Here is a 27,375-nt window from a genome sequence, read left to right on the forward strand (position 1 = left end):
CCCAAAACTCTCTTGCAAAGAAATGTCAATCTTTTTTTCTGAAATTCTCCCCACTTTTCTTTCTTATCTAATAATATCATCACCACCAACCTCACTCATGCAAACCCAAAGCCCTCTGATTTTCCTGGACTCTCTTCTTTCTTCCTTCGATCCTTCCTGCATCCTGTCTGCAGGACCCACGGGCTCTGCCTCTGAAACCTCTCTCAAATGTGCTCTTTCCAGTCTATTCCCACAGCCTCTGCCCTAGTTTAGGTCCCATCACATCACATTAGTAAGTTGCTGAATCTCATCCCAAAATATCCACCGAGTATGTCACATCCCAGTTTAAAGCTCCCAAGGCTCATGGTGGCCTCCTGATGCATTGCTCTGACTTCCCCTTCTGGCCCCTCACAACACTACGTTCACTCCTTGTCTATGGAATATTATCACACTTGGATCATAACTCTGTGATTCCAACTGTCTCAGTCTTTCTCTGTGAAACAGAAACTCCCTACAGGACAGGAACAAGGTCACATTTATCTTTCTATTCTCAATGCCCAACACAGTTGTTGTTCAGTCACTCAGTTGTGTCCCACTCTTTGCGACCCCATGGACTATAGCACACCAGGCTTCCCTGTCCTTCACCATCTCCCAGAGTTTGCTCAATCTCGAGTCTATTGAGTGTGTGATGCCATCCAGTCATCTCTTCCTCCGTCCTCCCCTTCTCCTCCTGCCCTCAATCTTTCCCAGCATCAGGGTCTTTTCCCATAAGTCGGCTCTTCGCATTGGGTGGCCAAAGTATTGGAGCTTCAGCTTCAGCATCAGTTCTTCTAATGAATATTCAGGGTTGTGAATATTCACGTTTCAGTCATGTCTGACTCTTTGCAACCCTTTGAAATGTAGCCCACCAGGCTCCTCTGTCCAAGGGATGTTCCAGGCAATAATACTAGAGTGGGTTGCCATGTTCTCTTCCAGGGGATCTTCCTGACCCAGGGATCAAACCTGAGTCTCTTTATGTCTCCTGCATTGGTAGGCGTGTTCTTTGCCGCTAGCACCACCTGGGAAGCCGGCCCAACACAGTTCTTGGCAATAAATAGATGCTCACTTAATAAATGTTTCATAAATCAAATATATCTTGGTCATAACATGGTCTTTAGGAAATATAAAAAATGACTTTAATTTCACTATTGATATGAAAAGCTTGTAGATTATTTCAGTCTTCAAATACAAGTTTGACTCTATATTTACATTAAACACGATTGCCTGCTTTATAGTCTGACTCTTTAAACTTTTGAGAATGAAACTGATATATAACATCACACTAGCTTCGGATGAACAACGTAATAATTTGATGTTTTTACATTTTGTGAAATGACTACCACATGAGGCAAATTAATTATCCATCACCGCACAGAGTTACAATCTTGTTTTCTTATGATAAGAACTTTTAAGATCTATTCTACCAGTAAATTCAAATATACAATATAGTATTATGAACTATTGTAACCATTATACTCCATATAGTGATGCTTGAAATTGCATTTTCCACCTGTGGAGAAGTTGATTTTGAAGACAGGAGGTAATTCTATACTGTACCAGAAAATGTAGAGACTAGATGAGCTGAAATCAGGGCTTGGACTACTTCCATTATATTAACTACTTTAATTAGAAATTGGACATATATATTATCTGTTATGAGATAATAGCAGATATTTACTATATATTAGGGGGAAAGACCCTGATGCTGGGAAAGACTGAAGGCAAAAGGAGAAGGGTGTGGCAGAGGATAAGATGGTTAGATGGCATCACCGGACATGATGGCATCAATGGACATGAATTTGAGCAAACTCTAAGAGATGTGGAGGACAGAGGAGCCTGGTATGCTGCAGTCCATGGGATCACAAAGAGGAAGACATGACTTAGTGACTGAACAAGTACAAGGTTGGCAAGAAATAAATATGGAACCACTAAGGAGGCTGTAAGTTAATCATGGATGTTTCTGCCTAAGGAGCAAAGATTAGTTAACAATTCTCATTCTTTCATTAGTCTCTCTGATTGAAAAACAAAAGAGGAGAAATGTATCAGGCTACTGAACTTGCACAATTTACACCCAGTTTTGCTTGCTCTAATCTTTCTTATACTTTGAAGCACACTATCTCTATGTTATTCCCTTTAGGATGCTATCAGATTTGGAGGACAAAGACAGAGGACGCAGAGACAGCACAACAGGACAGATGGGGAAGAAATCTAGTCTTTATTCACAAAGAGGTTTAGCAACTAAATTTCTTTTCTACCACAGCACAAAAAAATACAAAACATTATTCATGAATCCTGCTTTTACATTAAAATATGCAAAAGGAAAAAAAATTCATTCAATTAATGTATGCAGTAGGGAAAAATTAGAACAAAACAATAAAAAGGGAAGATAAGATTTTATGCATTACTGTTTTTTGGACAAACCTACAATAAATTCTCTTAGGCATTTAGCTGTAACTCACTATGCCATGTTCCAAACATGTGAACAGGGGATTTAAACTTCTGTTTGATCATTCTTTTGTCTTTCACATCCATTAATCTTATCAGAAAAGTCTTAAAACCTCTTGGTTTAGGATTAAACAGACAAACTTTTATTTTTTATTTTATTATTTAATATTTTACAAATAGAGTTGCTGTTGTTCAGTCGTTAAGTCATGTCCGACTCTTTGAGACCCCATGGACTATATAGCGGAGAAGGCAATGGCACCCCACTCCTGTACTCTTGCCTGGGAAACCCCATGGACGGAGGAGCCTGGTAGGCTACAGCCCATGGGGTCGCGAAGAGTCTGACACGACTGAGAGACTTCACTTTCACTTTTCACTTTCATGCACTGGAGAAGGAAATGGCAACCCACTCCAATATTCTTGCCTGGAGAATCCCAGGGACGAAGGAGCCTGGTGGGCTGCCGTCTGTGGGGTCGCACAGAGTCAGACACGACTAAAGCGACTTAGCAGCAGCAGCAGCAGCAGCAGGACTATATAGGCCGCCAGGCTCCTCTGTACATGGGGTTTCCTAGGTAAGAATACTGGAGTAGTTTGCCATTTCCTTCTCCAGGGGATCTTCCTGACCCAGGATAGAACCCACTTCTGCATTGACAGGCGGCTTCTTTACCACTGAGACACTAGGGTAACCCACAAATAGAGTCCGTGGGTGCAAATAACGATGTAATTATGAATTTTCACTTTTGAACTCTTCTTAAAGATTTTATTGACTATCTACGGTCACAAAGTTATCCTAATAAAGCTGCTGACCAGGTAAAATTCTACTAAAAAAATTAAGAAAAATTTTCTCTCGGTTCTTTGGTAACTTTCTTCCCAACATACATGCAAACTGGGGTCTACTTACCTCTCCTGGCCGGATCTTAATGTAAAAGTTGTTCCGTTTGTACGAAATCTTTAGAACCTTTGGCCAGGCAAATCTATTGATGCGAAGTCGGTCACGATATATCAACAAACCACTCGCACACACTCCTAACATGATGTCGACTCCTTCAGAATCCTGAAAAACAGCAGCGAAAAACAAGGAATGGTAATGAAGGAGTCCTAGGCTTATCAGGTATCAAAGTATATTTTAAATTAAATGCAATTGCATCGTGTGATATATGGCACAAGAATAAAGAGATCAATGAATGAAAACAGGCCTAAATTGGATTCAACTACATGCTATCTTTTAGAATACAAAGTTAGAATATCAAAGCCATAGAGAAAAATAATAATGCATCTACAAAAATGGTCATCTAGAAAAATAGTTAAAATGTAATATGTGTCTATGTACTGCTGAATCCCTTGGCTGTTTGAGCCTCCCTGGTGGCTCAGCTGGTAAAGAATCCACCTGCAATGCAGGAGACCTGGGTTTGATCCCTGGGTTGGGAAGATCCCCTGGAGAAGGGAAAGGCTACTCACTCCAGTATTCTGGCCTGGAGAATTCCACGGACTGCATAGTTCATGGAGTCACAAAGAGTTGGACATGACTGAGCGACTTTCACTTTCACTTGGCTGTTCAGCTGAAACTATCAACATTGTTAATCGGCTGTACTCCAGTACAAAAAATTCAAAAAAAAAAAAAAAAAAGAAGGATGAGCAACTCATCTATTTCCATTTATGGCTGGGGACACTATTTAAGCCTCCAGGTTGGAACCTATAAAAAGGCTTGCCTGTAGCTCTGATTTAAGTATGAAAAATACTACAGCCATTTAAAACACATTACCACTAAATAATAGCCTTCTGATGAAGATACTCATTGCTATGAAGATCTGTTAGCGGAAACTCTATTCACCCAGGTATCTTGGACTTAAGACGTCCACACTGCATATAGAGAAGGTCACCCAGGTAAAGGTGTGTTAATCGCAGTGGTGTTCAGAACCTGGGTTCTCATCACTGGGTGCCAGGCCTGGCCGGACCGCTTTACATACATTACTAATCTTTACTAGCATTGTTCTGAGCTAGTTGCTCTTATTATCTCTACTTTACAGACAAGAAGACCAAGGCACAGAAAGGTTAATTGTCCATCCCAGCTGAATATGGGCAGCCTGTTTCCAGGGGCAGTACTTAACTAATATGGACACTAGCAGACAGGCCCCATCCTTTCCTATGAGTTTTGGGGTTTGTTGCTTTAAAAAGAGCCTTGATTTTTTTATATACCATTATAAAATTTGAGTATAAAATAGTTTTTTTAAAGTATGCACCTCCTTCCCAACAGACCCTCAACATACACTCACTGCCCAGCAGTGCTCAATCACTTGGTTCACATACAAAAAATATAGATGCACTTAATATATATGTATAGGTTTGTTCTTGGTAGGTTTTTTTGATGCGGATCATTTTTAAAGTCTTTTATTGAATTTGTTACATTATTGCTTCTCTCTGCAAGGCATGTTAGCTCCCAGAGCAGGAACTGAACCCACATCTCCTGTATTGGAAGGTGAAGTCTTAACCATTGGACCACCAGGGAAGTCCTAGGCCTCTTTTTTAAAAAAAAACAAAAGGGGGATCATGCTGTGTTTGCAACTTGCTTTAGCTACCTGCACACTACATCTTTAGGTCATTTCCTAGGGAGGTGTGATGAGGGGGTCATCAGAGATGTTATGTGAAGCTCAGGAGACACCCCACAAGCCGTCTGTGTCCCCTCAACATTGTGTTCAGGTGAGATCAGGGTAAAGTGAGTATCAGTGGTGTCCTATGTGGGCTAAGGACAAAGTTCAGAAGGAGGGGCTGTGTGTGAGGCGGGGTCCCCCACCCCTGTTTCTCACTGGTTGTTGGAAAACAGGGTCACGCAGAGGCAAAGCTGAGGTCTGGGGACATGTCACTGTCAGGGCTGTCTCACTTTGAGTCACTGCAGCCCCAGCAAAGCGGGGAGAGAGACACAAAAGAATCCAAACGGAGGCTTCTGACTCATCCATATGCGGGTGGGTGGACTGATCCTAAGTCCCGCCAGTACAAAGCACAGGAGGAACATTTCCAGAGACAAAAATAAGTATTCTGGTCCCTCTCTGGGCACGGTGTGGTTACATGTACAATCTAATTGACTTAAAATGAAACATTTCTCCTTGGAAATGTATCGCTTCATTAGACACAACCTCACTCTAGAGAGGCGGAAGGAACTGATGGCAGGATATGACAACCTAATCAGATTTCAGGGGAATTCAGAGACCAGAGACCACCCACTATTTATCAAGGGCTGTAACTTTAAGAGCAATTTACAGAACTGTCACCTGACGCTGGACGTAGGTGCCACAGTGGATGCTTAGATCTAGATGATCTGCTCTGGGGACCACCCAGGTAACCCCTCAGGCCTCAGGCAGACATGTGTGCACGAGCAGGAGTGCTGGAATAAGTGCTCCTGAGTCACGGTCTTTGTGATGAACTAGTATAGGAAACACGCTTTTGGACATTTACATCCTCTTCCACTATTATCTGTTTCACATCACTCATGAGTGTCTTTGAACCATGAGAAGATAGGAAACTATTTGTGGAGCCTCCAACACACACTCACTTCTCCTGTGGCCCCATATCATTACTGCGGCCAGCACACCCCAGGCAAATGTGCTGCCCCAAACTCCCCTTCCTCCTCCTCCTCCCACCGACCCAGGCTGGTGGAGAACCTGTTCTGTTTATCTCAGTGCCCTATGTGCTCAGCACGGCACCTGACTAGCACATGTCAACCTACTACAAACGGGTTGGAAGAAAAAGCAAATGAAGAAAGAAAATGTCAGGAATAAGCAGGGCTTAAAACTGGATGAATGTTTCCATTTCATTAAAGGCACAGCAACCAAAAAATGGATTATTATTTTTTTTTTCTTTTGAACTTTTTGTTTTGGGGTATAGCCAATTAATAATGCTGTGATAGTTTCAGGTGAAGCGTGAAGAGACTCAGCCATACATATACATGTATCTGTTCTCCCCCAAACCCCACCCCCCCATCCAGGCTGCCACATAACATTGAACAGAGTTCTATGTGCTATATAATAGGTTCTTGTTGGTTAAAAAAAGGATACTTTTGATAACTAAGGGCTTCCCTTGTGGCTCAGCTGGTTAAGAATCCACTTGCCATGAGGGAGACCTGGGTTCAAACCCTGGGTTGGGAAGATCCTCTGGAGAAGGGAAAGGCTACCCACTCCAGTATTATGGCCTGGAGAATTCCATGGACTGTATAGTCCACGGGGTCGCAAAGAGTCAGACACAACTGAGCGACTTTCACTTTCACTTTGGCATCTAGGTTTCTGCTGCAGCCCATAGCATTGAGGCAGTAACTTGACAAACTCGAAAGCTATAACCATGTGTTTGGGGACGTGTGTTTAGCAGGGAGCACTGAAGAAAGACCTGGACAGTCTCAGCCTATCCCAATTATTATAAACAAATCTACTATCCCTCAATCTAAAAGCACTATTCCAACTTCCCCATCCTTTATTATCTCCTGGTCCACAGGATATCCAGTATGGATTTATATCTACATTTCCGAATCTTGTATGAAATAAATGACTCTGACAAAGCCTATTCAGAGTGATGTTAAACGACCAACAAGCAGAGACAGTCTTACGGAAAAAAACAAAGCATTAAGAACAGGTTTTTCCAAAACAAGGGACCTTCATCTAATGTAGGTTATTTATTCTTCATTGAGATCTGTTGAGTTCAAGATCACAGTTCAGAAATTCTGCTGCTGCTGCTGCTAAGTCACTTCAGTCATGTCCGACTCTGTGCGACCCCACAGACGGCAGCCCACCAGGCTCCGCTGTCCCTGGGATTCTCCAGGCAAGAACACTGGAGTGGGTTGCCATTTCCTTCTCCAGTGCATGAAAGGGAAAAGTGAAAGTGAAGTTGCTCAGTCGTGTCCGACTCTTCGCGACCCCATGGACTGCAGCCCACCAGGCTCCTCCATCCATGGGATTTTCCAGGCAAGAGTACTGGAGTGGGTTGCCATTGCCTTCTCCTCAGAAATTCTAACTAGGTCCTAAAACTCAGGGCCTTTCGATACTATCCACAGAAGAGAAGCATCTCACTTATAACCGGAAATTAGCTTTAATGTAATTCAGTAAATTTCCTCCTTGAAATGATGGAGGGTGGCTGCAGGAGAAAATGAAGTCCATAACCAAATCGTTTGTTATACTTAGCATTCAGATAAAATCCTATCACAGGCGGCACTGGCACTTCCTTAATTCTCTTTCTTTTTTAATTGGCCTAATTTCAAACCACATTATCGAATGAAAAACCGGCCATCTATTTTAATTTAGTCGTTACAGCCATGTTAAGTGGCTTCATTTTTCCCGATAGGAACAGTGACACATCCTGAACTGCCCTTCTCCTAAACAGAGGCCCTCGCCTTTCATTTATTTATTCTCCCTGGGTAGTGAGTGCGTCATTGTATGTATCAAAAATAGCTTTTGATTCACTCCAATTTCCAAGCTACCTTCATTTTTGTCTTGTTTCTTTATCTTTTGGCCATGCAGGGAAAACTCTGAGAAAAACAATCTTAGTGCGTGTCCTTATTTTCTTTTTTAATTCCTCATCCAACCTTATAGCTGACATAAAACTATAAAACGCTATGTGATCTGAGTGCCAAGTAAGTGAAAACTTGTAATAATTAACTAGCAAGTAAACAGAGCTACACCTGCTGTTGTAATTACACACAAATGTCAGCACTCTTGGCTCTGCTGTACCAGCACCCCCTGGTTAAGCCCAGCCAAGTCTCAGAGATTCTGCTCGTGTTGGGGCTCTTGGGCCGCAGAAGTTGCTCATCCTGAGTGATGTACAAATGATCCACAGACAAACCCAGTCAGAACGGCGCTCATTTGCTCCTCACTATTATCTTGTCCAAACTCATTCTAAACCCATCAGCTTCCCAAATGCAGCATCAACAGAAAGTACAGATCATGTATTTCCCTCCCAGGGGTCCCCAGCATTGCTGAGATGTTTGCCTGAACAGAGCCTGCCAAAATCCTCGTCATTTATTGGCCCCAAACTTGACTGTACAAGACACTCGCTTGCCTGGCAGCCTGTTACGTGCACGTTCTTGTGAGGTCTGGACCGTGAGACCGCACCGCTCTGTCCACCGGAAGTCAAGGCCTGTCCCCACTCAGGAGGATGTCATTGTACCAGTCCAAGTCAGAAGCAGCTGCCCCCCAATTTCAAGCATGGATCTCTTCAACACTGCTGAAGGACCAGAATCCATCTCTAAGAGCCTAACACCTCTTAAATGCTTTGATGATACAAGATTTCAGGAAAGCTTGCCTCTGCTTCCATGGCACTTCTATTCATAACTGTTAGGTAACAGACTAACATTCCAATGCTCACTCTCTCACTGTTGAAAAATACAAAGATTCCAGGAAAAGTGTGACAGGGAGTAAAAGCAGCTGGTACTTTCTCCCCAACCTTAACCTGCCTACCTTCCAACCCCAACTTCTCTCTTCCCAAGACCCTGAAACCAAGATACAGCCTCAACAACTCACCCATCGACTTAGCCTGACTGGCTAACTTTATTTGAATTCCAAAATAATCCTCTTATTTCAAAGCATCGATTCTTTGTCACAGCATCTAAACCTCATGAAAGTAAAAGTGGTAGTAGCTCAGTCATGTCCGACTCTGTGACTCCACAGACTGTAGCCTGGGTCCATGGAATTCTCCAGGCAAGAATACTGGAATGGGTTGCCATTCCCCTCTCCAGGGGATCTTCCCAACCCAGGGATCAAACCCAGGTCTCCCACATTGCAGGCAGTTTCTTTACCATTTGAGCCACCAGGGAAGCCCAAACTTTATAGAGAGTTTTAAAAATTTAACAAGAATTGATTGACTGCCTGGTGGACGTCCAGAACAAGGGTATACACAGCAACTTAGCACACAACATTTGTGACAACTGGGCCTTGTACACACTTCCATGAAATCAGAAAGTCTGGAATGTTAAAGCGTATACCTTGGCATGGTGTAAATCGACCCCATACATGGAGAGTTTTTTGGCGTTTTCCAAAAAATGCATCTCTGCTTCTGCTGGCGTCATTCCTCTGATAAGAAATGAAAAGTATTAATTACAACACTGTTTTTTTTTTTTTTCTTATAAACCTGGTGAAAGAAAGTGTTAGTTGCTCAGTCATGTCCAACTCTTTGTGATCCCATGGACTGTAGCCCACCAGGCTCCTCTGTTCATGGAATTCTCTAGGCAAGAATACTAGAGTGGGTTGCCATTTCCTTCTCCAGGGGATCTTCCTGACCCAGGGATCAAATCTGGGTCTCCCTCACTGCAGACGGATTCTTTACTGTCTAAGCCACCAGGGAAGCCTTTGAACCTCGTGGGGCTGTAATATTTCCCACTTAGCTCACGTGCAAGTTCCCACAGAGACGCTGATTTGTGCTCTAATGGAGGTGGGGTGCGGGGGAGATTATCAGAAAAATGACTTTTAGCTGAAACAGCACAAGGACATCCCAAGTGGGAGTGGAACCACCAGCCACCCAGAATGTATCAGACCCAGAACCTCACTCTGCTGTGTCCCCTCCTCAAGGCATTAACCTGGAGGTCCCAGGAGAAGCAGGCGGTGCAGGGCACACCCACCCACCGAGCACAGCTCAGACAGATGCTCTCGGGGCCCCTGCCGCTCACCTGTGGCTCTTGTGCAGCTCGATGACCTTGTCTTCCAGTTCTTTCGTGTGGTTTGGGGCGAAGCGGAACTCGCTGATGTAGTCGCTGCCACACTCATCTGGGTCGTAGTCGCCCAGTTCCGACTGGACGGTGTAGGAGCCCAGCAGGGCCAGGGTGACAAAGGAGCAGGGCAGCCTGCCAGACACGATGTCGTCGCGCAGCTGCAAGCAGAGGTAGTACCTTCCGGGGACCAGAGGGTGGGTAGAAAGTCAGAGTTAGAAGACTGGAAATGAGACCGCACAGCCCCAAGTGGGCAGCAAGCAACTTCTCCCCGTGGAACGACCCGCTGGGACACACTGTCCAGCATCTCTATTTGGATCTTCATACCAAGGGAAGATATACTTGGCCACAAAATGTAATAGTTAAGGGCATCTAGTGGAAATTCCATGTTCATCATCAAATGCAGATGTATTCATGATGCACAGGCTAAAGGAAACAGGCTCAGTACTGTTCCTCTAACATTAAGGTAATGTTGAAGGTCAAACTCGCTGGGTGGGGGGAAGGCAATTCTAATATTAAGACAGTGCTCCTAAATATAATGATGAGGCCCCAATGCCTAAAGGAAGGCTCATTTTGCCATCTAGATGAAAGGTCCTGCCATAGGACCAAGACAAACGGTGGCTGTGCCATCACAAACACGGCTTGCCACCTCCTGCTTCCTGAAATGAGGGTCTCTTTATAGTGGACACCTTCTCCCGTGTTAAAGTCTCATTTTTTTTAATGTAGATAACTTATTCAACTGGTATGAAGACTAACTTTGAAGAATCAGTACTTAAAACCTCATCACTAAAAGTAATCCAGAACACCTTCCGTATAATTTTGCCAATGTTAAATATATCCATTAATAGTTGACTTTTATCTTCTGTTATTTTGCTTGTAAGAGTTACGGATATAATACTAATTGTAGAAGACTCCACGGTAAATGGGAACATTGATGAATTTTAATGATACTCTTCACAGCCCAGCATATAAGTATAAATAATAAAATACACCTTGTACTTTTCACATAAGAAACAAACTGTTAATCTGCTGAAGCTGAGGACTATGATTAAGTCTTCAGGTTCCCATATGGCTTTAAGAGCTGATGATATAAATGCTGTGTAACCTAGATATAAAAATTTTTACAAATTTCACAGGTTCTGTTTGGTTAGACAGCATCACCAACTCAATAGACATGAATTTAAGCAAACTCCAGGAGAAAGCAGAGGACAGAGGAGCCTGGCGGGCTGCCATCCATGGGGCCACAAAGAGCTGAACAGGACTTAGCGACTGAACAACAACACGACATAAATAGAAAGGAATCACACACTAGATTCCATATCCAAGTATATACAGGCTGTCTAACCACAAATGAGCCATAATTAAATGGTCCCTCAACATTACTAGAAAGTATAAATAAATAAGAATTTATAAATTGTTCTTTGATTTAATGTAAACATAAAAGAAATCTTCTGGAACTAGTTTTTCCTCTTATCTGACATGTCTACTGGAATTATTTTTCATCATAGCAAGTGACTAAAACTTTTTGAGTAATTTCTCTTTCCTGGAAAGCTTGCCAAGAAGGACGTACGGCCACACTGTGCAGTATCACTCTGACTGCTTATAAATTGACTACAAAATATAGCGAGAAAACCTGGGATTCCAAAGTAGAAAGCACTTGAAGAGGCCTAAAAGGACATGCAACAAACCCAGGATCACTTCATAAAGAGATTCTTCCTTATACTCAGCCACTGGGCCAGACCGACATTCCTTTCTTGACATTCTTTTCTCAAAACGAATGAATCATTTTCCTTGTATACAGAAGGCATGGAAGGTAAACTCTTAAATGTGCATGTGCTTACGTGTATTTGTGTGTGTGTGTGTGCATGCCTGTGTGTACACACACATAAATACACAAAACAGCCACCAACGTATCAGACTGGTTATATACAAAGGCATACACATCTGAAGACACATTTCCAAGTTTTAAAGCAGGAGCACCAGGAGTTGCCATATTATTTCAGGCTGAATCCCATCCAATTTGACTGTAGTGGGAGGATGACAGCATCTCAATTCCATGTGTTTTCCCACCAGGGTCAGGCAGTAGGAAGTATCAGCTTAACACCAAAGATTCAACTGTGAACAGATACGATTCAGCAAATCTTCTCATCAGATGTTTGCTCCCATTCAGCTGTCTTCTGTTTGCCCTTTGGGCACGGAGGACTGAGAGGTTACCAGGTGTAAGCCTGCTCCCTTCCCCAGAATTTAAGAGGAGCACAGCCCCCACCACGACTGCCTTTTTCACAGCCAAATTTCAAATACCTGGTGATATCCTCAGAGAGCTGGGCAGGGTCTGGTGGGTAAAATTTCACATTAAACGAAAAGTGCCAAGCACCACCTATGGAGAGGAGAAAAAATTTATAACAAAATTGCAGACAATTCCTTTGTACTTATTATACTATCTGATAGCTAGAGCTGCCCTAACTCTAGGCATTAACTCGCTGGCAACTCTGAATCATCCCTGGAAAATGGTGACTTTCCTGTTCAGTGAAATCTGCAGGTAACTTGGCAACTTCATTCAGTCTCTAATCTTCTCCCCATCAAATCCTTTACTGGAGCTTCTAACCAGCAAGGAAACTGACTAAACACGCTCCCTTTCTCAGGGACGAAGGTAAGCTTTGGGAAGAGGGAAAAATAGTAAATGGTATGGAAAGGCCTCAATTGGACAAGTCTGGAGCTGACTGGATCTATCCTCTGAAGTTCCAGGGAGCTCACATATCAACACTGCAGAGATAACCCTGTTTCCCTTGTCTTGTCTGCTTCGTTTCTACAGGTCAGATCCCCTAATAATACACATCAAGGGACTGTTCAAAATATTTTTATTTTACAGGAAAGGTCTGCTGTCAGGAAAGGGATGAGCTGCTCTATGGGTCATTTGGAAAGCTCTTCTTACTCCGGGAAATTTGTGATTGAAGAGGCACTGGGGGTATTTTCTGGGCATCCCCAAGCCCACCCCTCCTCATCATCCCCTGATCAGGATGGGTCCTCACTGCCTGCTGCCATTCCTCTTCCTCCGGCATCTCCTCTGGCCTCTCCAGCAGGGAAGAGGGTCAACCAGACATCTGCTCACTGGCACCTGCTCTCAGGCTGGTCTACACACATATGTGAGACATCACCAGCCTCCCTGAGCTCTGCCTTTGATTCACGCTCTCTGGCTCAAAAGGTAAAGAATCCACCTGCGATGTGGGAGACCCAGGTTCGATCCCTGGGTTGGGAAGATCCCTTGGAGAAAGGTGTGGCTACCCACTCCAGGATTCTTGCCTGGAGACTTCCATAGACAGAGGAGACTGACGGGTCACAGTCCATGGGGTCTTAGAGAGTCGGACACAACTGAGTGACTTAACACTTTTACTACTTATATACACTTAATCGGGTTTATTACCTTAAATGTGGGAAAAAACAAACCACTTTTTCTTCTTTTCTACATTTACTCTCTCCGTGGTTATCCTGTCACATTTTCATCTTGCTCTTTCCATTTGACCTTTTAATGTGGCACATTACTGAGGCCGGGTGCTCCTGGGCTGGGAACTGTTTTCATTTGTTCTCTCCACCCAGTAAGTACACTGGCGAGGGCCTGCTGGTTTTTAATGGCTGCAGAGAAGAGCCTCTGGGTCTCCCAGCTTTGGTGCTGGAGGCCTTTCCTCTGAGCCACGCTCTTCCTTTTGCTCTGTGATTCGTGTCCTTGCAGTCCCACCCTTATGCTTCAAACACTTTCCTAGACTTTATTTATTTTATTTATGACTGCTCTGGGTCTTTGTTGCTGCACGTGGGCCTTCTCCAGTTGTGTCGAGCGGGAGCTACTCTCTAGTTGGGGTGCACGGGCTCAGTAGGTGTGGTACAGGGGCTTAGTTGTTCCTCAGCATGTGGGATATTCCCGGGCCAGGGATTGAAGCCATGACCCCTGCATTGGCAGGCAGAGTCTTTACCACTGAACCACCAGGGAAGCTCTTTGCTAGACTTCTAACACACCCGACCTTGCCTCCTCATTCCATGACTCCTGAAAGCTCCATTCTCTCCTAGAGTTCTTCCCAAATATTCACAAGAAAAGTGACAGCATGATAAGTATGCACCAGCTCTATCCTTTGCAATATTCTCTTGCCTGTAGCACATACTGAGTAGCACATACTCAGGCTGCATAGGTTACCTGTGTTTCTTTCATCAATGGCATGGTCCATTTATTAATTCTGGTTTGTTCCTGACATTATTACTCATATTACATTCAGGCTTCCACCTGGCAGGGATCCCTCTTAAGTTGACTTATAGAGGACTTAGTATGGGACCAGGTATTACCGGGTGTTTCATGTCATTTCTAAACCACCCAGAAAATATTTCCAAAACACCGGCTCTAAGAGTTACAAGTCATAACATATCTGTCAATCAAATATATTCCTAGTGATTACTTTTCCCCCTGTTCTTGAAACAGTCCTCCTGTTCTTCTAAAAACAGTCTGGTTTGATTTTACTCTCCTATTGATTCCTATTCACTTCCTGCTAAAACAGAACACTTGCCAACGGTGAAGTTCATAATGGGAGCTGGCTCACCCCCAAAAGCAACTGGAATGAAAGCTAATGGATTAGTTATGGGAAATGGATTTATTGCTCTTTTATAATTTTCATCTACTTCAAAGTGAATCCAATGAATCGTTTAGCAATGTAATTAAACAAACTCATAATAAATTCAGGGTAAACACTCTAAGCTGGAAACTAAGAGGTAATAAAAATAGAAGAAAGATACTTCAATGCAAAAATCCTCATTACAGGAAAGTGAGTTTCAAAGGATTGTGGGCCTGAGAAGCACCTGAAGGGCTTGGTAAAAATGCCAATCCCTAGGCTCCACTCCACTCCACTCCACAGCTCTGATCTCCACAAGAAGATCAAACCAGTCCATCCTAAAGGAAATCAACCCTGAACTTTCACTGGAAGGACTGATGCTGAAGTTGAAGCTCCAATACTCTGGCCACCTTATGCAAAGAGCTGACTCACTGGAAAAGACCCTGACGCTGGGAAAGATTGAGGGCAGGAGGAGAAGGGGGCGGCAGAGGAAGAGATGGTTAGACAGCATCACTGACTCAATGGACATGAATTTGGGCAAACTTCGGGAGATGGTAAAGGACCGAGGAGCCTGGCATGCTGCAGTCCATGGGGTTGCATAGAGTCAGACACGATTTAGTGACTAAAGAACAAGTTCCACACGCAGAGGTTTTTATTCTGGAGATCTGCAGTACAGCCAAGGAACTTGTGATTTCAATAAACGCCCTTATGGTTCTCATACAGTTGGTCTTAGGGACCACACTTTGAAAATCACTAATCTTAAGGAACTCATTGGAAGGACTAATGCTGAAGCTGAAGCTCCAATACTTTGGCCACCTGATGTGAAGAACTGACTCATTGGAAAAGACCCTGATGCTGGGAAAGATTGAAGGCGGGAGGAGAAGGGGACAACAGAGGATGAGATGGTTGGATGGCATCCCCGACTCGATGGACATGAGTTTGAGCAAGCTCTGGGAGTTGGTGATGGACAGGGAAGCCTGGCGTGCTGCAGTCCGCGGGTTCGCAAAGAGTTGGACACGACTGAGCAACTGAACTGAACTGAAGAGTATAACTCAAATGATGATGAGGTCTCATAGGAGATTATTTTGAAACAGTGGGAAAGCTTAAAGAAAATATAATCTATACCATAATCGAGGGGAAAAAATCCAGTGAAATGAGGCATAAAATTTGAAATTAATATGCAAGGCAGATTTAAACGGAAATACATATCACCATAGAGAGTTTGGTAGGAACAGATCACTGAGAAGCTATGGTTATGCCATTCAGGCCTGCAAGCCTGAATCTGCTCAGATGATGACTCTGGTTTGAGACTTCAGAATTTAAAGAGTCTCAATGCATAAAAATGACATTCTATAACACTGATATAGGCTTTTAAATTACAAATTTATGATAATTAGAAAACTGTGAAACTAAAGAGAATTCATTATTATGCAAAAATTCTAACTTTAGTCTTCTACGCCTGCCAAATCTTAAAATGTCTAAATATACTACATTTATAGCATAAATGACTATCATATATTCTACATCATGAAATCACTATATTGTAAATATACTATATCCTAAGATAGATTAAGAAATTTTAGATCTCTTAGGCGTAAAAGATGACTGGAATAAGAATTTTTTTATAAGAACAAACTGTACAGGCTCAGAATGTTTTATTTCTCATAAATTTGTGACTTAAAATCTCTATCAGCTAGATTGCCATTGTCTTGAAAATCTCATACTAGAGAACTACTGTGGGCCTACAACATAAAAATAATGGAAATATCCTTTTATTATGTGTGTTTAGAAGAGAAGGTGATTGTACAATAATTACATGAGGTCTGATAATACTTTTCTGCCTTGATACTAACAGAATGTAACTTTGGTGGAAAGAAGGTTTTTAGTACACAGGAAACAATGAGAAATATAGATAAAAACACCAAATTCCATTTCCAAAAAGTCCCAATTTTCTGTGTCTCCTCCTTTGTCTGCACGATTATCTCTTGGTTTTATGTTGCTGTCACAAACACTGTCTAATCTACATGAGGAAAATTTCCTTTAAATTTCATGTCTGACTGTCCCTTTAGCTTCTCTCTTAGAAAGAAAGGTAGAAGGGATAAATGGGAAATGAGAGAGAGAGAAAAAAAGAATTCCATTAACAGCAAAAAAACTACCTGTTGATACATACAGCCTTTCCCGCAACAGTACTATGACTTATCCTTGAACATTTAATACATTTTCCAAGCACTTTGTGACTATAAATCACCCAAGAATGAAATAGTATTTTATTAATTAGGTGACTATAAAGAACTTAAATAAAGCACACGAAATGCTAAGACGTATATTCAGCACATCTGCTTTTAATAACTCCATAAAAAGGTTCTTAGAATAAATTCATCATCTTAAAGTTTTTACTGGACCTCTCTGGATAAAGGCGTGTTTTCACCTACTTATCACATCTGTAGCTTTCCCTGGTTTCAATTCCAAATTATTTCTATCAAACTACTTGATTATCAAGTTTGTTGTTAGTGATGACACCAAATTCCTCTCAAAAATATGGTAAAGATGTTTTCATTGTACAAATAATTCATCAGGCTCTCTAATATCTAAGGAAAAATTCACTATTTTGAGGTATTGTCTAGCATTAAACCATTTCAAACTGCTCATTACTAATTACTTTTTATTTGCATGTAGGGTATTTGGAGATCTCAGCACCTTCAAAGGCACTAGAAAGATCTGTTCTCTTTTAATAGTAAACTGTTGAACACGTCAATGGGAATGATGTTCTTATTAATAAACTGCTCTTAAATTTAGTCTCCAAATAGAATCAGTTGCTCTGGAAAATTAAACTAGATTTTATGGACCAAAAATGAGCTGCTTGAAAAAATTAACTCGTTATTTGAAATTATAAAGTGTATCTACCTTTTACCACTTAGCCATAGTAAAAAGCAACAGCTACAGAAAAGGGTTAAAGAAAACATTCCTTGTTCCCAACCCCTTTACCCTACAGTGACATTTCTAGGGGGTATTTACTACTAGTAACATCCATGCTCTCCCCAGTAGCCCACACGCCTATATACACGCATGACTCTGTTCTGCTGTACTGTATCACCCCGCACGGAGGGGTCTTAGTTCCCTGAAACCTCACCCTCTGCAGCGGACGCGTGTAGTCTTAGCTACTGGACTGCCAGGGAAGCCCCTATGCATAACTGTTTAAACAAATATGATTTATTTCTTTAAGGTCTCAGTAATGAGCGCTAAACCATATTTATTCTATCTCATGCTATTTAATAGCTACCTAGTATTTCAAGGTATGGCTATTTCATAATCGATTTAATCATTTCCTTATACATGGATATTTAAGATGAAATAGTTTTCTGCTATACCAATAGTATTATAATGAACTTTCCTACATGTACACATATGTACATACTCCTGCCTAACACATACACTGATAACACTTCTACAAGTAAAATTAGGGGTCAAAGAATAAGGACCTTTCAAATTCTAATAAATATGACAAAAAGTGTCTTCTTAAAGGGTTATATTTCTCCTAATTGAGTACAAAATTGCCAGTGCAGGGGATTATTAAAATTTTAAAATCTTTGCTCTGGAAAATTAAACTAGGTTTTATTGATAAAAAATGAACTGCTTGAAAAAACTAACTAGTTATTTGAAATTATAAAGTATATCTTTTACCATTTATCCATAGCAAAAAGCAAAAGCTATAGAAAAGGGTTAAAAACAAAAAAATTCCTCATTCTCAACTCCCTATGCTACAGTGCCATTTTCACTGAATAGGTGAAAAATGTCTCATTTTAATTTGCATTTAATTACTAAGATTTAGCACCCTGTCTAATACTTATTAGTTACCTGTTTTAAACTTTCTGAGTTGCTCCTGTAGTTGTTTTGTCCATTAGGAAATGTGAAATGTGCATTTCTTAATTTGCCTTTAGGGGCTAAGGAAAGAAGCTATCCTCAGATAGTAAAATTCAGTCTGACTTGTTATTAAATGACTGTTACTTCTAGCTTGACTGCTTGCCTTTCATACTTTGGTTAGGCATAATATAACATTAAAAATTAAGTTCGGAACTTTAAAATGATTGTCAATGGGGGCTCCACTTGATTAAATCATATCTCACATCTGTGTACAGGCAAGGGACTAGGTCAAAAGTCATGTCATTTTATTCCCAGGTTATAATAATTCATAATGAGTGATGGATATCTGAGCCAGACAAATCTGCCAAAAATAAAACTTGAGATCTTAATTTGTCTTTCAAAATACTGTATCCACACCAGCCACGTGGGTAAGAGATACTAATTCAGATAAGCCCACGGTTTGAAAATCCTCCTCCCATTTCTACACAAAATAATCCAAAAGAACTTACTTCGAATCTGTTTTTTGATTTCTTTAGCAGGATCCAACCAGTTCTGAAAAAGAAGTGAGAGTCTGAATATGAATCAGAGAAGAACAGAGATGACTTCATGTTGAGTGGGTAGAGACATGTGCTAAGCGTATTTGGGAGGGAGCAGGGAGCAGCTGCCAGAAGGGCCCCCAGCTGGGTCCTGCCTCTAATATGTCCAGTTTCCTTCACTCGTCCCGAGAGGGCCCAGGCTCTTGTCTCATGAGAAGACGTGTGTGTGCGGAGGATTTAGGCTGGACAAAATTATTTCACAAGTGCCTTCAGGGATTCAAGCTAGCATAGAAACAGAGAAGAAAAGATGGTGGATTCTATGTTCAAACAAATTAGGAGAAAAAACTGAAGATACAGCCATCCCCCAGTCACTGCGGAGGATTGGTCACAGAACCCCAGATGACACTGAGATCTGAGGGTGCTCAAGTCCCTGATATGAAACGGCACAGTCTCTGTGTACAATCTATGCAATCCCCTCATATACTTGAAGTCATCTCTAGATTATTTCTAACACCTAATACAATGGAAATGCGATAGAAAGAGCTGCTGGTACACTAGCAAATTAAAATTGTTTTTGGAACATTCTGGAAGTTTCTAAAAAAATATTTCTGATCTTCTATCGGTTGAATCTGCAGATGCAGAACCTGAGAACACACAGAGTTGGCTACGTGTCATGTGACTCCACTGATGTCCTAGACCGTCAGCCCCCACGTAGTGACTTCTGTGATTATAGATTTTCAAGCACCTTCTTAGAATGCGGCCCTAGCAAACAAACACTTGTTTGAGACTTTATGATTTTCTTCATCAGAACACTCAGGCATTTAATGCTGAAGTTAAGACATCATCCAGTGAATTCAGTCAAGATTAAGTATGATTCACAGGATGACAACCAAACAAGTAACATTTATGAACACGATTGTGGTGGCTCAGTCTCCAGCATTAAGGAGACAATTTCTTCTTCCTCATTTTTCAGGTGGTTGAGAGGATAAGTGAGGAAAACGCCTAAAGAGCCTGCATCAGCTGTGAGAGTCTACAGAGGTAGACTGGATACCTAAGACAAGACCCATCTCATATTGTGATGCGGCCAGAATATGAAAGCATAATAAGATGAATTAACAATAAGATGGCATCCAGTGAACATGTTTTCTGTGTATCAATGTAGTTGATTCTCAGTGGCTCAAATCCACTGAAATATTATCATACGTTCCTCAAAGCACTATATAAAATGCTTTTCTGGAAGCATAAAGAACTCAAGTATGAAGAGCAGAAACACTGACTTACTGTTTCCAAAAGACTCAAGATTGAAGGAAGCTGTCGATAATTTCCTTCATGAAGAAATAAGGTGATAAACAGCATTTAGGGCATCAGACAGTAAATGTGAGGTGCAGGGGTGTGAGGGTTGGGTGGAGAAGACTATCTACTGATTCAGTTTCAGTTCACTTTCTTGCAGTGAAGGGTAGCTGAAGCCAGAAGATTCTCTATTGATTTGAACCACTCACCTTCTGGTTTTCAGCATCTCGATATGTAAGCCCAAAATAGTCTTTTTCTAGCAAATTCAGATGTTCACAGACTTTATCAAACAGCACTTGGCCTCTGGAGCGTTTCTATGGAGAACAAAACAGAAAAACAAGTTACCAAAAAAGTTCTTCAATTGCTACGATTAAAATGGGTACACTTTAAAATGTTGCTTGTTGTAACTGTTCAGTAAATGATGAGTGGGTGTGATCAATTCATCATCTCCTTTTTAACTAGAAAAACAGGCTGAATCAAGTGGACCTAATGGTGCAGTGGTAAGGAATCTGCCTGCCATTGCAAGAGATGCAAGAGATATGGGTTTGATTCCTGGGCTGGAAAGATCACCTGGAGTAGGAAATGGCAACCCACTCCAGTATTCTTGCCTGGAAAAAAGGCAATCATCTGGGGAAAAAGATCCATCAGCTTAATTTATGGTGATACACAGTATCTATCATGTTTTCATGTAAGGCTTCAAAGCTCTTTCAACTTGGCCTTGGAGTCTGAGATGGATTAACCGTCAGCAATTAAGCTAAACTACATTTTGTTTGCACAGTAGCAACATTTCACATCTGGTACATTAAGCATATTTGTCTTTAAGATTTAATGCAGTAAGAGAAAAATAAGAAAATTGATAAACAATGAGCATGCCAAAAGACGAAGTATTCAGAAGATCTGTAAGTGGTATGTATTACTGTGCAACCTCAAATATATTGGAAATTACTCAGCCCCCTCAAGCATGACTATTTTGGAGAATAGATAAATTTAGGATAGAAAAGTGAAGCCTGGTTTATAGCTAGCTAAATAATCAATGTTGTATTTGAATAAAGTTTAATAATGTATGAAAATAAATTACATGTTAGCAAAACTGCTTAACTGTCAATGGATATGAGTAAATGGTATGACAATGAAATGCTGCCTGCTAGTTTAAATCTTGTCTTTGTAAATAATCGCATATTACTTCTGAAAAATGCTTAGCAAATCATAAAGTTTTCACATACACACAAAAAGCTGGTTCTTCTGATGCTTCCACTGGTAAGATCTCCAGTTTAAGAGATAAGAACACAGAGGTTCAGAGGAGTTAGATGAGACAGGCAGTCTTGCTTCTGCCTATGTTGGCGGCTTTAACAGATAAACCTGATTCTGAATCTTCCTTATGTCCCTTACATCTGTGCAGACCTCTCTCCCTCTGTAAAATGGGTGTGATGCCATCTACTTCTTTGCAGCGTTGTTGTTCACTCACTCAGTCATGTCTGACTCTTTGTGACCCTATGGACTGCAGCATGCCAGGCTTCCCTGTCCTTCACTATCTTCCAGAACAAAAGCATTCAAACTTGGTCCAATGATTACACACATCAAGCATCCCACAAACGTCAGCTGTTATCAGCCTAAGTGACTGACAAGTGGCAGAATATGTAATGTAGGACTCAGTTTGCCTTTTTGTTGTAGGAGAACAAACATGGCTCCTTGTGGGGCTGATAAACATCCTTAGTACTAAAATGGTGGTAAAGAACCAGCCTGCCAGTGCAGGAGATATAAGAGATGTGGGTGTGATCCCTGGGTCGGGAAGATTCCCCTGGAAGAGGGCATGGCAACCCACTCCAGTATTCTTTCCGGGAGAACCCATGGACAGAAGAGCCTGGTGGGCTACGGTCCAGAGTGTCGCCAAGAGTCAGACAGGATAAAAGCAACTCACCACACACACATTAAAATACCCTGCTCTGGGACTTTCCTGATGGGCCAGTGGCCAAGAACCCCCACTCCCAATGCAGAGGACCTGGGTTCAATCTCTGGTTAGGGAACTAGATCCCACATGCCAAAACTAAGATCTAGTGTAGCCAAAATAAGTAAACAATTTAAAAAAATACCCTGCTCTTTCTTTAGATATCAATTATATTTATTGCCTAACTGCTTTAAGCAGAACACAATACACACACATACACACACTCACACACACATACATACCAGTGTCTGGCCAAGTACTTTCTCAATGAGCAAAAGAAAACAAACACAAATAAATAAACCTTCCTTGACAGAAACTTCTACTTTCTTTGACCCAGCAGACCTCAGCCAGGCCCTCAATGGAGTAATTATTCTCACTATGCTGCAGGCGGCCTTGGGCATCGTTTTAATTATCTGTCTTCTTCCTTTTGTTTAACAGATGGCAAGGTTAGCTCAGACAGAGACCACTGTGCTAACTGGTTCTTACTTTTCTGGCTCCTCATCATTCGATTTCTATTAATGACTCATGTGAGAATTGGACCAAAAAGAAGGCTGAGCACCGAAGAATTGATGCTTTCAAACTGTGCTGCTGGAAAAGACTCTTGAGAATCCCTTGGACAGCAAGAAGATCAAACCAGTCAGTTCTAAAGGAAATCAACCCTGAATATTCACTGGAAAGACTGATGCTGAAGCTCCAATACTTTGGCCACCTGATGCCAACAGCTGATTCACTGGAAATGATCCTGATGCTGGGAAAGACTGAGGGCAAGAGGGGAAGGGGGTGATAGAGGATGAGATAGCTTGATGGCATCACCGACTCAATAGACATGAATTTGAGCAAACTCCAGGAGATAGTGAAGGACAAGGAAGACTGGCATGCTGCAATTCATAGGGTCAAAAAAATGGGGTCACATGACTTAGCGACTGAACAACAATGACCCACAGCTTTCTCTTGAATAGACTAGATATTTTTCTTAAACATATTTGAACACTATATATTTATACACACACACACACATATACGTTTTAGTTTTCCACTATTTTACACCTGTAATACAGAATTAAAATTCATTCAGTTAAATTTAATTTAATCACACACAAAATTCTTCTCAGGCATCCTTTTCCACAAATTTCTATATTTATATTAGTTTGTCCTTTCTTTTGTTTTCCACATAGAAATAACCAGCTTCAGGGCAAAATTACTTTCTTTTTCTTTCACTAACAAACAGTTCTGAAGACAATAACATAGTGGTCCATTATTAACACTTAGGGGTTTTGGGGGGATTTGCTTCTGTCTGTTTTGGCTCTAAGAACTAAGATGGTTTGTTTAGAATCTTCTATAGATGTTGTCGTTGTTGTTCAGTTGCTAAGTCAAGTCTGACTCTTTGCAACCCCATGGACTGCAGCATGCCAGGCTTCCCATTCCTTTACCATCTCCCCGAGTTTGCTCAAACTCATGTGCATTGAGTTGGTGATGCCATCCAACCATCTTGTCCTCTGTCATCCCCTTCTCCTGCTTTCAATCTTTCCCAGCATCAGGGTCTTTTCCAATGAATTGACTCTTCACATCAGGTGGCCAAAGCATTGGCTCTTCAGCATCAGTTCCTTTCAGTAAATATTCAGGGTTGATTTCTTTTAGGATTGACTGGTTTGATCTCTCCTGTTATAGATGGTTGGGCTTTCCTTGTGGCTTAGCTGGTAAAGAATCTGCCTGCAATGCGGGACACCTGGGTTCGAACCCTGGGTTGGAAAGATCCCCTGGAGAAGGGAAAGGCTATCCACTCCAGTATTCTGGCCTGGAGAATTCCATGGACTGTATAACCCATGGGGTGGCAAAGAGTTGGACACAACTGAGTGACTGAGTGACTGAGTGACTTTCACTTTCACTACAGATGGTTATATGTAAATCTCACCACAGCCGCCAGCCAGTTGGATGACACCAGAAACGCCTCTCACATTACGTGGGCCTTCTCCTGCTCATCTCTGATTGAGAATGAAGACTCCACAAGGAGCCAGGTGATCATGGGCTCGAGGCTATAGGGCCCCTGTGCTCATGGCTAACATCACTAATGATCACAGCTCGCTCCCCCAGAGCCCAGAGGTGGCTTCCGCACACATAAAGGGAAAGACCCTGGCAATGGCTGGAGTTGAGACAGGACACAAAACAGGACTATTTTCCAGCCCCACACAGGATCCCCTCTGTAATCACTCTCACCTCCCCTAAACTGATTCTTTTTACGCAGGTGATTTTTTTCTAGCATATTATTTAAGTTTTTCAAGTCATTTCTACATGTTTGATATCATGTGCATCTTTGGGTAATAATATCTAAAATATGACTAAAGCTCAACAGTCACCCAGAACTTTTAGAGAATTTATGTTAAATATTTGGTTCCCAGAGAAAGGATGTTGATGAAGCAGTCAAATCTAGGCACCTAATTTTCATGGGGTGTGTTTATATATTGCCATAACGAGTCAAGAATTCAGTAGATTAAAAAAATTTTTTTTGGACAGAGCTATTCTAAAATCAATGGATAATTTACTTAACTGGAGACGAACGCTTTTTAATCTCATTTGCTGTTTCCTGTGAGTTGTTAAGTCATGTCTGACTCAAATGCATTCGCAGTTCATGTAACCCTTCACTATTAACACGTGAAAATCGTGAAATGCTGAGTTTGCTTTGCAGTTACAAACCAATGGGCTTCCCAGATGGCCCAGTGGGTAAAGAATCTCCCTGCCAACGCAGGAGACACTGGTCCAATCCCTGGGTTGGGAAGATCCCCTGGAAAAGGAAATGGCAACCCACTCCAGCATTCTTGCTTGAAAATCTCATGGACAGAGGAGCCTGGTGGGCTACACTCCATGGGGTTCCATTACACGACGTAATGACCAAACAACAACAACAACAAACCAATGATGGACTGCCCTCTCTTGACCCTTTTTTTTCCTCTTAAAATTGGGTTTCTAATAAAGAAGATGAGGATACAGCCATCACCACCACTCAAACACAGCAGATGAAACAAGTCTTTCTGCAACATTAATGAAACTTCCCAAAGTCAAAGTTATTCCAAGATTTTTATGTCTGTAAAACACTGGTTCTCAAGGTATAGCTTATCAACCAGCATCACCTGGAAAGTTTATACTAAAATATTTATTTTCACTTTTACTTGTCTGCTTAGAGGACCAAGCTTTAAAAATTAACTTCAAAACGTTTCAGGACTGGGTAATTTCAAACAGTTCCAAAAGTAGAGACAACAGTATCATGAAACCCTGTATACTTATCGCCCAGTTTTAACAAATGCCTTTTGAAGATCACAACCTTGGTTCATCTGAGTTTTGCTCCCCTCATCCTACTCCCCAGTTATTTGGAAGCATCTAAGCAAATAATTTTGTCTCTATTTATCTTAGCATATAACTCTGCTCTTTCAAAAAATATAATTGCAATGCCTTCATCATATCTAAACAAAATTAGCAATCAGTCCATACTATCACCAAATATGTAGTCAGTATTTTAATTTCTCCAATTGTTTCAAAGATTTTCTTTGATAAGCCCATACATTGCAATAGGCTGTCATATCTCCGTAGTCTCTCTGAATCTGCACGTTTTCTATTTATCCTGGTTTTCCTGTTGAAATTAACTTGTCTTGGAGATCAGGTCATTTGCCTGCAGAGTTCCCTCAGTCTAGACTTGCTGTTTGCATCTCCATGGTGTAATTTAACATGTTCCTCTGTCTTTTGTATTTCCTGTAAACAGACACTAAAATCTAGAAGCTTGACCAGAATTCTTATTTGACTGTTTTCTATAAAAGATGCTGTGTAATTTCATCAAGAGACATACAGTGACTCTTGCCTTTTTTTTTTTTTTAATAATATTTTGTTGTTGTTTAGTTGCTAAGTCATGTCCAACTCCTTTGTGACCCCAAGGACTGCAGCCCGCCAGGCTCCTCTGTCCATGGGATTTCCCAGGCAAGAATACTGGAGTAGGTTGCCATTTCCTTCTCCAGAGGATCTTCCTGACCCAGGGATTGAACCCATGTTTCCTGCATTGGCAGGTGGTTTCTTTACCACTAAGCCATCTAGGAATCACAGTCACTAATGATCATTGCCCTAGACCCATCGATTTGAGATGGCAAGATGGGAATATTTTAATCCTCATCATTGCTCCCCCTGATCAGCTGGAGCTCTTCATAGACAGTCTCTTTGTCAAAACTGTCCAGTGGCACAGTTTGATGAAGCCAGGATCAACACTTGCACCTTCTCCTCTACTCAATTTCAAGACAAGTTGGGTCTCTAGCATCATCCAAAACACACGCTAGAATTTTCTTCTTATGTTATCACTATGAACTCATGGGGGTAAACCAGGCTTAATGTGTTTCAGTCCATTACAGGTGTTACCCTTAGTGAAGCTCTAAATGTCCCTAAATGCTCTGCCTGGCCTTTTGCTGTCAACTCTCATTCTTCACACTGCTTCTCCAGTGGCACTTCTTTATAGCACTTCCTGTCCTCCCAGCCAAATGTGATGTCTCTCGTCTCTGGACATTCGAACACTTACGGTACCAAGAGGGCACTTTCCACATTTCACCATACACTGCAGCTGTCTGTCTGAGCATCACCTTTAATCCCGACCGACCATAAAGACATTCTTCATGCTATCAAGCCACTTATACTTTGGCCATGCTGTGTGGCAAGTGGGATCTCAGTTCTCCTACCAAGGATTACACCCTTGTCCCTGCATTGGAAGCATGGAGTCTTAACCACTGGACTTCCAGGAGAGTCCTTCCTACACTTTTTATGGAACCTCATTTTGGTCAAATATCATCAAGAGATTAAAAAGGTAATGTGATGAAAATTTACATAAAATTTTTCTTGCCAGCATATCATAACCAATGTTGCAGAAGCAATAATTTAACCTAGGGTTTTCAACCTTGGATTCTGGGAACAGTAAAAATATACCAATATCCAGGAACCCATGTCAGGACAAAGAAATCAGAATTTCTGAAGGTGGGAGCATGGTCTTTG

At 41.5% G+C, this 27,375-nt stretch overlaps 1 protein-coding gene across 50 annotated transcripts in view; it reads right to left on the reverse strand.

Annotated features, from left to right (window-relative positions):
* Positions 1-27,375, reverse strand: part of EPB41L3 (erythrocyte membrane protein band 4.1 like 3) — a 139,837-nt gene that overhangs the window by 38,362 nt on the left and 74,100 nt on the right. For all 50 annotated transcript variants that reach the window (XM_081562826.1, XM_081562811.1, XM_081562831.1 and 47 more), the window contains exons 4-9: positions 20,624-20,728; positions 19,098-19,140; positions 12,440-12,515; positions 10,100-10,318; positions 9,419-9,506; positions 3,362-3,514 (exon numbers count right to left, since the gene is read on the reverse strand). In XM_081562826.1, the coding sequence (XP_081418952.1) occupies positions 3,362-3,514; positions 9,419-9,506; positions 10,100-10,318; positions 12,440-12,515; positions 19,098-19,140; positions 20,624-20,728 (684 nt within the window). The remainder of the gene's footprint in view (positions 1-3,361; positions 3,515-9,418; positions 9,507-10,099; positions 10,319-12,439; positions 12,516-19,097; positions 19,141-20,623; positions 20,729-27,375) is intronic.

This window comes from Giraffa tippelskirchi, chromosome 14 (genome assembly GCF_054371585.1).
Source record: "Giraffa tippelskirchi isolate mGirTip1 chromosome 14, T2T-mGirTip1v1.2.pri, whole genome shotgun sequence".
Taxonomy (NCBI): Eukaryota; Metazoa; Chordata; class Mammalia; order Artiodactyla; family Giraffidae; genus Giraffa; species Giraffa tippelskirchi.